The sequence below is a fragment of the Rhopalosiphum maidis genome, chromosome 3 (genome assembly GCF_003676215.2).
Source record: "Rhopalosiphum maidis isolate BTI-1 chromosome 3, ASM367621v3, whole genome shotgun sequence".
Taxonomy (NCBI): domain Eukaryota; kingdom Metazoa; phylum Arthropoda; class Insecta; order Hemiptera; family Aphididae; genus Rhopalosiphum; species Rhopalosiphum maidis.
This window is the reverse complement of record NC_040879.1, coordinates 53983045-53995794: the sequence shown is the minus strand read 5'-3', so window position 1 is coordinate 53995794 and position 12750 is coordinate 53983045. Positions and strand designations below refer to the sequence as shown.

Below are 12750 nucleotides of genomic sequence, written 5' to 3'. Positions count from 1 at the left end.
TTATGTATGTATATTACATTAATTCTCTTACAAAGATTAAAATAATATATTATTATAATATGTTGATTTTTTTAAATTTTATATACTAATGAATTAATAAATATTAACTTAAAAAATTATTTTAATTTCTATACTAAGTTAATTTATAGAATAAATAGTCCGAAATTGCCTTATAAAGAAATTAATTTTTTAAATATTTAACTTTTTTTTTCATCAATTTTATTATAGTTCAATGAGTTTATTGTTTGATGGCAAAATTTAAATTTTCACAAATGATCTCTAAGAAAAAACTTTTCTAGATTTGTATATGCATTTTTAATGCTTTCCAAGCAGTTTAAGCTAATTAATCTTTATAAGAATTTATGTTGAAAACACAATTTCCAATATTTGACTGTTTTAATATACCATAAGCTGTTCCAAAATAAAAGCATCTTTGCAAACATGAAATATAATAGGTAATTAAATATTTTTTAAGTATTAAACAGATAAGTATTTTATTACTTCTTATAAATTTTGATTTATTTTTATAGTGAAAACATGATGCATATCAGATTTCTTCTTTAAATAATTATAGTAACTGATCGTTCTTCATAAGTATTTAAATAACTTGTTTTTCTCAGTCATCGAGTCACTTTAAATAATTTTGTAATATCTTGAATAAAAATAAGGTTAAGCTAATTAAGAATGCTGATATATAAAATGTTTTAAGGATTAATACATAAACTGAAAAATGATATCTACATTTGAGTTGTGTAATGTGTAAATGAACATTAGTATGTTTAATCCGTTACCTCTTTTGGTAAGATGTAACTTTAGCTTATGGTAATACCCCGCAGAAAATGAAATGTATTTTTGTTGACATAATTATTAATAGTAAATTAAATATACTTCCTGAAGTTTGATTTTAATTTTGAAAAAATGTTTAAATTCATAAATTTCTAGACTGTTATTTAGGAATCACTTTTTCTATTTAAAATCTGATGTGCCTAAAATAAATATAAATTAAATGCCATTAATTTATGGATTTTTTTTAAAAAAAAGCTTAATTTTAAGGTTCTTTAAAATTAAAAATTGAAAATACTTCCTAAAAATCCATTCTTTTAGCTACCAGCAGTGTTATACCCTAATAATTGATTAAATATTAAGTTAAAATGAACATACGAGTACTTTGTTTAAAATGGTTGCCTATATAAGCCATTAGCTAATGCCAACAAAAATCAAACTATAATTTGGTCACTGAAAGAAGTAAGTTGTTTCTTGAATGTAGACAGACGGTAGCGATCAATATTGGCTAATTTTGTTGATTTGTCAAATGTATGTAAGATGTATCTATTTCGACTTATTTTGATTGAAACGCAGTTAATTTCTCTCATGGGCCAAAGCCATGGCAACAAGTACAATATAGGTATATAAAAATAAACATACATAATTCAAAACTATTTAGATGTAAAAATAAAATATAAATAAGTTGAATCTAATCATGTAAGATATACAAGTTGATAATATGAAATAATTTTACATACGTACATTTATCTTTAAATAAGAACATGTCAGCCCACTGTTTGTTTTCCCTGAATGGCCACATATATCTTTTTAAATTTACAAAAACAAATATAATATATAAAAAAAAAATTTTAATATAATAAAATATAAAACCAATAGATTATACTTCCAAAATTTATCTCTGTAATTTTTGTAATAGTTATTTTTAGTATTATAAGATAATTAAAAATTATAATTAAATGATTTTACATAAATGTTATTGTGTGTGAATTTGAGAGAGAAAACAAATATCACGTTAACATAATTTTAAGGCTATTCACTTATGAAAACATAGCAATTGGAAAATAGGTATTTCTATTAAATAGTAGAAGTAGTAGTTGGATTTCATGCAGGTTAAAAACTTCATTACTTATCAAATTGTCAATAAAATTGGACTTCAAATATTTTAGGTAAAACAAAAACTTACTAGAATTTTTAAAAACCCTGTCATTCACCAGCTAATGCATTAAATTTTGTAATATTTTTTAAATATAGGTAACTCGTTTGTGACAGAAGAATTTTTATATTAAGAATAAAAAGGAAAATAGAATTAGACCTTTTGTGTTTTCCGTTGAATTATTTAGTACTTATTTCATTTAGACAATGAATAATGTAAGTATGTAATATAACTATATACAACAATAAGGATACTTACCTTTATAGCCAATAAAGTCTTATTTTAGCTGAATTATTCAGATTTAAATAGTAAATTGAATACTTGTTTCATCTCTTGATTCTATATTATAAAATATTATGCATTTTTTTAATATTACATCATTAGCTTGTCTTGATAGTTGATTATTAACAATTAAAAAATTATTTTTACAATAATAATAAATATTTTACAATATCATTAAAGTATTTCACAAACTTCAATTTCTTTTTTTTTATTATAAAGCCTATTCTGAATAGATATTTCATAAAAATTAATAGATAAGAAATTTTATAAATTTAATAAAAATAAATCATTTAATTTATTATCATCTTATATTGATCTTACAAAACAAGTGGTATAATGTTGTTTTTTAATAAAATAATTGTACCCACAAAGAAACTGTATGTAAAACAATATGCATAATAAACGACAGTTTTAGAATATTTTTTACTTTTGTTATTTTTTTACACAAAAAGCAAAAAAAAAAATATGCATTAAGTGTAATAAGTGGATTATAATAGGGTAGAACATTTTAGACCAGTTCACCTTCAAGGGTTAATGAGGAGAATGTTTACACGTTGTCATTTGAATACCAATTATGATTTTCTAGTTTTTAGTTGAGTGCTTCAGTTATATATTTTTTTTTGACCTGTTCAGTTTATATTTACTTTGTAATCATTTTTAATTGTATCCTTAGATTTTGGAATAAACAAAATAATTATACTCAATTCTCACAGAAGCTATTCTTTGACACCCAAAGTATTTTTTTGATATATACTCTGTATAACATTAGGATACTGTTTTTTTTTTCAATATTAAATTCATATATTGGTACCAAACATTTCCAATTGAATCAACATGAGTTTTTGAATTGTAAGCATAAATATGTTTTTTTACATTATTAATATCAAATGTATTTAAAAGTTCTTCTAGAATTGTATAAGTATTTATTTCTTAAATACCAAATACATAGATTTTATATAAAACTGCACATTTATAAATTATTATTAAAACAAATTCTCTTGAAAAAAATAGGAGAGGGCATTTCAGATTTGTTTCTTATAATAATATAAGAAACATACTCAATTTTCTTAATACATCATGCTTACTTCATGCTGGAGGCAGAATAATGAATCTGTTAAAATGTTCATGCCTTCATGAATAGTATAAAAAGAAATTGGTTAGATGGTATTTTGATTGTTTGCTTCAGTGTTGTTAGACCATTTTTTTTAACAATTGATTTGAAGTAAGTTTTTTTTTTTTTATTTCGAATGTTTTGTATGATCTTTTGAGTAATCTAGAAAAATTGAGAGAACTCCTCCTTCTTGTAGCTAAGGTATTTTATACAAACTCAGCAATAATACAAATGTGAAATGCCTAGTGAATACAGAATCCAGCATTTGAAAACTGTCCATAGTATTTTTATATAGTAAAAAGTATATGTTTAATTAAAAGATAGGTATATTGAATTCAAAAAGTACCTATAACAGTTCAACTCAATAATTTATTTCCGTTTATAATAAATATAAGTACCCACATTAAAAATACCTCAATTATTTTAAGTATTATAATAAGCAATTACTTTGAGTGAATAAATTAGTTTCACAAATATAATTGGAGATTTAAATCATTCAGAATAGTTAGTTAAATCAAAAATATATGATAATACAAACTTATGCTGACTTTCTCATTTAAATCTGTCATGATTTTTTTTTTTTTTTATTGCACTTGTTTCTTAAAGCGTTACTATTCTGGATTTGACTAAAAAGTCCTTTCTGGAAATAGCTTTTTTCTATTGTAAAAGTATGGTCTCATATTTAGGGACAGTGATGTTTATTAGTACAGTTCATATATATTAACTTACATGCAAGAACAATACATGGATGCACAGGCATGTTGAAAATAAATAAAAACACACACAATCAAATTACTAAATATCTAGTCATTTAATGAAAATTATGATAGATAATAAGCAATAGATACAATACTAAAATCAGCTATCAATGCACTGAATTAAACACTAACAATGTTACGAGACATAGTGTGATCTGGATATTTGGCAACCCGAGTTACTATGAAGTGTATTATTGTAATATAATTAATATAAAATATTTATACCTACAGCTATGACAATTTTCATAAATCTGTGACAGTCACATTGTAGTATTATTATATTCAAAATTTCAATTTATAATTAATATTAGTTTTGCGGTTGACATGTATACGGAATAACCGCAATCTCCATTGGTCCAAAATATTAATGAGTTTTAGAGAATCTGACAATCCATTTCGTTTGACTGTGGCGTTCAAAAAATTATACATATTATTCAGTTTTTCTTCTTCTTCGTATAAATCAAATATAATTACGACATGTTCTAATAATTTAATAACACTAGATACCTTTTTTGGATTTGTTTTGAAATAATTATTATCCACCAAATCTTGTACAAACCTAAACAAAATTTTTTTTAAGATCAATACTTTATTAATAATATCTTATGATTATTATTAATGATAAGTTTTATATCGATTATAAAAATAAATAAAGTACAACTTAATTACTTTTTTACTCATATTTTCACACAATATATGTATTTAATAAATGTTATTAATGGTGGGATTATGAGTACTTCTTCCTAAATATATTATGTATACTTAAGTATAAATGATAGATTAAGTTTATTATTTTGATTAACAATTTTTATTGCAACAGTTTTTATAAACTGTTTGTTAATAATAATATATACAAATATGTTTTTAAGAGCAATTAGTTTCATAGACTCTAGTTGGGTGAAGAATCTAAAGCTTTTATTTTAAAGTGTTATCATAAATGATACATACCATTGTTTTATGCTAGATGGAAATGCATTCGTATCATCAGTTTTTCCTAAAAGTGACTTGTATAGTTTATATGTTAAGTAAGTATACATTTTTTTCATTGTTGGTCCGCTCAAGGGTAAAAATAAATCCACAATCATAATATTTAATACATCATCATATTCATTGTGTTTTGAATACAATTCTTGAGCAAATGACATAATATTAGTACCATTGTCTTCTTCTAATGCCGTTTCAATACAAACACTAAATAATCTTTTAATCACATTTATCATTTGTCCCAACAGATGATCAAAAGATATTGTAACCATATACTTAGCTATCGTTAGCAATTCGGCAACACTAAATTTCTTACTATTTTTTAATATATTCTGAGATATGAATGTTATTACTAATTCAAAATTATGCCGCCCAATGTTTTGATATCTTAATGATGGATCACTACTTAGAATATCCAAATCGGCTCCCCATTTGCATAAAATATTTTGAACATCCTGAAAAATGTAATTTATTTATGTTTTAATAGTGGTTATTTTTAGACAAAAAGTTTATCATATTTATTTATTAAATAGATAATATGAATAGAATTTATTATTTTCAAAACATACACCAAATTCAGGTGACCAGTTTGCTTTCATTAAACGGTTAAAATGAATGTTGGCTTTAAGTTCATTTCCCTCAATTGACATAATTTGTAAGCGTTGTAAACACAATGAATCAGTATCTGCATTTTCTTTAAAGGGTATATTATAATTAGAGTGGTCAACATGATCTGAATTCATTAATTCAAGAGGAACTTCATCGCTATCTTCAAAACCAAAAATCTGTTTTACACTTTCTTGATACAAGGCATCAATAACTGTCATTTCTTTATCAAGTTCAGCACTTTGTTTTAAAAGCTTTGCTTCAGTGCGCCTCTCTTTCAGAATTTTTTTAATATCAAATTTAAATTTTTTTTCAACATTCTTGCAAATTTTCTTTGTTCTTGCCATTCTAAAAAATTAAAATAAAATAAATATTACATAAACATTTTAAAGCATTGTGCAATTATATAATATTAAAATTATTAGTTTACCTAGTACCTACTATAATAAAAGTTATCAAATAAATAAATCAGTAACCATCTGTAAGAAATTAATAAAAAAATATGATTTACTTTTTACATACATTATGAAGAATAACAATCGTATCATACTATCAACCAACTATCATAAATACAAGAGAATCTCTGTTGGTAGACAAACAGAAGCTTAATCGATTAAAGTTACAGTACACCAACAACTTTTTAGAATTTTTACTATTAACTATTGTTTATTTATTAATTTATTAATAATAAATTCAAATTGTACAGTAACAACTGACAAAGATGGTCAAAAGATGCTACAAGGTCACCGAAAAAAATTCTCCAAGATACCATTTTACTTAAAAATAATTTTTATCTTTTGTGAATATTCAAATATTTCAACTTTACTTTGTTTATTGTCAGATGTTGTATTGTTCTTCAATTTTCATAAAATCTAAGGATAAGTTTGACTGAACTTAATCTTGAACACTCCGAAGTGCTTGGTTCGCCAAGTTCAAAAACGATCGATACGTTCCTATGATTTTATGAATATAAACGTATAACAAATAACAATTATATTTTGTGTTAACTAATAACTACTGTTACTCACCAATCTACATCCACTTTCCACAATATTTTGTTTTAGGTTTTGTTCAATTGTAAATAATGTACTTGACTCTTGTAAATGTGTTGAATTGAGCGGGAATAAAATTATTTATGATTATACTAGTAGCTGGGCGGCCTCGGGCTGTTCGGTATGTCGTTCGGCTTCTTAAGATGACAGTCACGCTTTTCAGCCAGAAATTCTCATGGAAGAAACGCATAAATTGGAGCCGAACCATAACGCAAATGTACCAACAATGAAATTTAAAATTTCCCAATTTTATTCACAAATTTAGGTATGTATTATCTCATTGTATAATTATTGTACAATTCAAATTTATGTATTTTAAAATCCAAATATTATTGTATTATCTCAGAATAACCAGAAGGGACACTGGCTGAGAACTCAAAAATACTGTTCAATTTGTTGGAACATCAGTGTATCCATAAAATAACAAAAATGTAAAATTATTTTTGTCTGGTTACACTGATTTGCCAATGTTGTAGGGCCTTGAACAGTTCGGCAGCATACATTTTTGTTAACAATAACAAACGTTATTGCGTTCTTTCGAATATTTGGTGAATATTATATAGTCTTGCTAGAAAAATAAAATAATGGGAAATATCTCCACAGGCCACACAGATATTCCAACAGGTGTAGCGAATCTATACTCCATAAGAATCCGTGTTAAACTCAAAAAGTGTCCCTTCTGGTTATTCTGTGGTATAATTATAAATTTAAAGATATTTCGCTTACGGGCTTATGAGCTGTTTTCCGAATAAACCGTGAGAGATCGTACGAAAATCGTATTGATATAAATTGATCCTTGTAACGAGCTATTTTTGATTTTTTGAAAAAATGTAAATAAGGATTTTTAAAACATCGTTTTAAAAGGTCAAATGGTTTTTAAAAATTAAAAATTTTCAAAGTATCGAAAATCTTGTATATAAGTTGTATTTGTTAGTAGACATATGATAGAAACTTCGGAATGGGCTTTTACAAAAATTATTGTGTAACAAATACTAACAATGTAACCAAAAATATATATCTTATGAATAAAAATTTCGTGTCACAGTGTTTGTCCGGAATGAACTCAGAAACTATTGGACCGATTTTGATGAAATTTTTTACATTGTGTGTATTTTGGTCCAACTTAAAAGATAGGATAGTTTTTGTCTCAAATTTTTTAATATATTCATTAACTTTTTAATAAATTTACATAATTATGTATAATTGCCTGGTGTATTTCGAGTATTCCCATGACCGACTGCGATAGTAGGTTTCTCTAGCTACCTGCAACCTGACGTTTTTTCTTGACGTGTATTTTATCGCCAGCTGCGTGTAGATATAAATTGTTCCGAGAAGTAAAACTCGACAATCTATCTCCATAATATATTTTTATATAAAATAGAAATCAAGTGTCATAATATTTATCCGAGATGAACTCCGAAACTACTGGACCGATCTTAATGAAATTTTTTACACTGTGTGTAATTTGGTTTTAATTAAAAGGTAGGATAATTTTTATCTCGATTAAGGCCTCATATTTTTGCATTGCAATCATTTTGAAAAAGAAAGTTATAGGATTATTCAACTGTCAAAAATAGTTAATATTTCTCAAAAATAATGTAAATAATGTATATTTTGAATATTATTTTACATTCTAATATACAATAAAAACAATTATAAAAATTTTAAATAATCTCATCTATAAAATTATGTATCTAATATAAAATATAAATAAATCTATAAGTGTATAATATGGTTGAACTATTATTGAAAATAATTATAAATTAAAATTACTCAATCCAACTAATAATGTATTAATTATATTATGAATTGAACTATATAAATGTGAAATGAAAATCTTTGAATAGGGTAAACTCTGGAAGTACTTATCAATTAATTTTGATTTTTTTTTTTTAAGACGAAAGAGTATATCACGGAAAAGGTTTCTATCACAAAAGCATTTGTCTAAATTAAAAAACCTCTAAGTTATCTACTAATTAAAATAAACGTGTATTATTAACGTGTTAATTGTATAAATTGTATACCTATAAATATACGAGTACATATACACATAGGCGTAAATTGTGGGGACTTAAGGGGGCTTAGCCCCCTACATCTTTTAATGTTTTTCAAGAAATATAAGGTTATTTATTAGAAAAAATGTAAAACGTAATTCCTAATCAGAATATAAGTATATGTGTAAATAAAAATGTGTTATGTGAACATTTAAGCTTCATGTACCTATGTATTTTGTATTGTAAATTTATAATAAAATTAAAATGATTGAGTTATACTAGGGGTGGCCAAATTGCGGCTCTCTTCGTCGACGTATGTGGCTCGCGGTCTTATTTACAAAAACCAAATTTTTTATTTTTTTTGCAAAAAAAAATATTTTTATTATTATTATTTCATATTTCGTAATTTGTTTATAACGTGTTTATTAGATTTTAGCTATCTTTATTAATTTTGTGGTATAAAAGTACAGATTAAATAATTTGGCCACCCCAATACGTTAATATTTTATAACGACAACGATAAAAAGTTATGTGTTATACATTTCACCGTTAAGTAAATAATTTTGAAGTTTTTATATACCTACATCTTTATGACATCTTTAATAAAATTGTAAAATTTAAATGTAGCGATGCGGCGGGCGAAACCCCCGAGGGCCTGTTCTATGTTTATAATTTAAGCCCCCCTTCTAACAAGGCAAATCTACGCCTATGCATATACATATACATGTTCTCGATGCATTCCGAAACTATTCAACCGATTTTGATGAAATTATGATCAATGTGTTTAATTTTATCTCCGTCATAAGATAGGATAGTTTATATCCCGGTTAATGACCACAATATATTACCTCTTTATTATGTTTAGTGCTGTGAAATTATTTATTCGATTATTCGAATAAAATATTAAATTTAACAAATGATACATAAACGGTTAATCGATTGAAAAAGTGCAACTCTAGGCGGACAGTTGTGTAAAATTGATGTCAGCAATATCATCTATACACTAAATCAGGAAACCAAAAATAGTTTTTATCCTTTCGCTAAATGTTAGCATTGTTAGTAATTAGTATTATAGTCAACCAACCATAACGTGAGTGCATTTTATACGGGCAACGAAGTGCACGGGAACAGCTAGTAAATATATATTTTATAATATTACTCAGTCAACTAACTGTCAATATTTTTATTCATTAAAGAAACTATTAAGTGACCAACACACACTTAAAAACTATAACCTAAATTCCAAAAAATAGTATGTTTGTGATGCTACTGGTGAATCTGTGTAACACAAAACTCATAATAATTTTTATTATTACTAATATGATAAAAGATATGTGCATTTGTACCTTTTTATATTCCTATACCAATGAGGTAATGACATTAGCGTTGTAATGTTATAGAAATAAATCGAGTGATACACATTTCCAATAACAATATGATATAACATATGTTGAATTTAATGTAATGCTATTAATTTAATATTCATCAACAATTATTTGTAACATATTTTTTTTAAATGAAGTTTCAAAATCATACATAGGTACATATTAATATCAGTTGTACATTCAACAGAATTTATAAACCGTAAATAAAACTTAAAAATTGTATTTACTTGATTAATATCTATACATATTTTATGTATAAGGTACATATAGAGACGGATTTACACAATTGCCACCCCTAGGCAAATTTTATTTTGCCACTCCATTAAACTTATTAACGAGAAAACATATTTTTCAGTACTTATTTAACATATCTACTAAAAAATAAATCATAAATACTGATACTAAATAATAACTATTGGTTATGTTAATAAATTGTTCTAATCAAGTTAATAGTACCAATACAATAGTTTTATTAAAATATAATATATCACCATGTTTTTGAATAAATTTGCTGTACCAATTAAATATAATTATTATATAGATATAATTAAGTTCCTTCAACAAACTTACGTGTTCAATCAAATTTAAATTATATTATTAAAAAAAACAATAGCAAATAATCTAATTTAAAAATTCATACTTTTTCTTATACAACATACAAATAATGAGAAAAAATAATGTAAAAAAATAAACTATTTAATTTGTTTGCGTCTTGCTTTTAGTACGTACGAATATATTATATAAAAATATTCACAGTGACATGGTTTAAAATAAATTAGATTATCGTTCCAATACGAACCGATCGTCAACCTTATTCGTATAAAATATATCATATTATATGTATGTATTGTGCGTGTAGTGTGTACACCGTGCGATCGAACAACCCACGACCGATTATTAATATTTTTTACAAATTCGTAAAAAAAAAACAAAATAACGAAATATGTTGTCTATGGTTAGTATTTAGATAATAGATATACTTTCTGGCAGTCGTTCGGTAATTTACTTGGACTTTTATTGTTACGTATATTATAAAATAAAGAAGAAATGTTAATTATATTGACAAGAATAATATGTTATATTTAAATATTAAACATTTTTATTTGCCATTATTCAGAGTAATCACCCTATACACTAGAAAATAAAAAAAAACCTAGTATTCTCAATAAAATATTGGGCTAAAATTGCCGCCCTAGGCAATTGCCTACTTTGCCTGACTGTCTGAAAGTTAGAATCAAAGGATTCCAGTTGATAGGACTTGTATTTCCAATTACAATTTTGAAAAGTTGAAATTATAATAAAATACTGTATCATATTATACGCCATAAATTCAATTAAACATAATTTACGTTATTTTAACGGTAGTGCAATACATTTTACTTTGACGCCCACCTAATGGTTTATATTTCTGGGGTAACCCGGATGAAATACGTTTGGGCGCATTTACCCAAAACAGAACAGTTTAGGGCATAAATCTATACAACGTTTGAGCGTAATATTTCCCTTCATAATGGCACGTTTGGGAACATATTTTTTGCATATATTAGTGTAGTATACTAAACCAGAGCCTAATAGCTTTATATCCAGAATCCAGATGACACCACAAGGAGGTTGACTCAATAGTCAAAAAATATTTAAAGATTATTTTTTTTAAATGTCCTTATTTAATTTTGTATATTACTAGTTTATTATTTATTATTAATATTAAATTGTATATTATGTTCTTAGTATTTTCCAATAATTAAGATATGGACTATAAATCAAACATGAAAAGATTGAGTACTTAATATTAAATAAGATTACACAAAACTTTCGATTACTAGTTATAATATTCAATATTATGCTCCATAGGTGTTGACAATTTTCAGGTAATTTTTTAAACTGCGCCTAAACGGGTTATGCCCGGTCACCCTTGCACTTGTATATTCGATCGGCGCATCCTAAACGGCTCCCATCCATTGTTTGCTTATTCAAAAACGGCTCTCGTCGAAAAAGGTTTTACGAACAGGTAAATTCCCAAATTGCTAACGATAATACCGAGCTAGGTAGTATAAGTAGTATAAGTAAACGAATTTTACGATTTTTTATTTCAAAAACAACAATTATTAATTTTGTTATGTCTTTTTAGTATATTGAATTATTGAATAAATTATGCATGTTGATTGTTATTATTTTTTTTTATTTTTACCGTAACATGTAGGTCGTATTACTATCGAACACTTTGCCATACTGTATTACCGGTATATCGTATTTTTAAATTTAAAATGTATAAAACTGAAGACTAAAATATAATACATATTGATAATATCGAAAATACTGAAATATCGAACATAATTTCTGTACCGTAATTATATATTTATTATACGTACTCATGTACTCAGCAAAAATATTTGTATGGAGTACATAAAAAAAATTGCGCTAAAAAAATGTACCTATAATTTTTGATTTTGATTTTGTTTAATATTTTTATATACACATACATGCTTTACATTTTTTTAACTTAAATTTTTTACTTCAGCTCCTTTTAGAAAAAAAAAATTCATGTAGTTGGTACTTGGGGGGGGTCTAAAGTAAAAAATTTCTAGTAGTTTTCTAAAGCGTCAGGAAAAACCTTAAAAAAAATAACGAAGAAACGGGAA

General features: G+C 25.3%; 1 protein-coding gene across 1 annotated transcript; it reads right to left on the bottom strand.

The window, feature by feature from the left end:
* Positions 1 to 4399: 4399 nt before the first annotated feature.
* LOC113557546 lies at positions 4400 to 6027 on the bottom strand (the record flags this gene model as incomplete). Its single annotated transcript, XM_026963122.1, has 3 exons — positions 5644 to 6027; positions 5039 to 5529; positions 4400 to 4649 (listed from the first exon to the last, which is right to left on the bottom strand). Coding segments are annotated over exons 1-3 (1125 nt in total), but the record flags the coding sequence as incomplete, so codon positions are not given.
* Positions 6028 to 12750: the final 6723 nt, after the last annotated feature.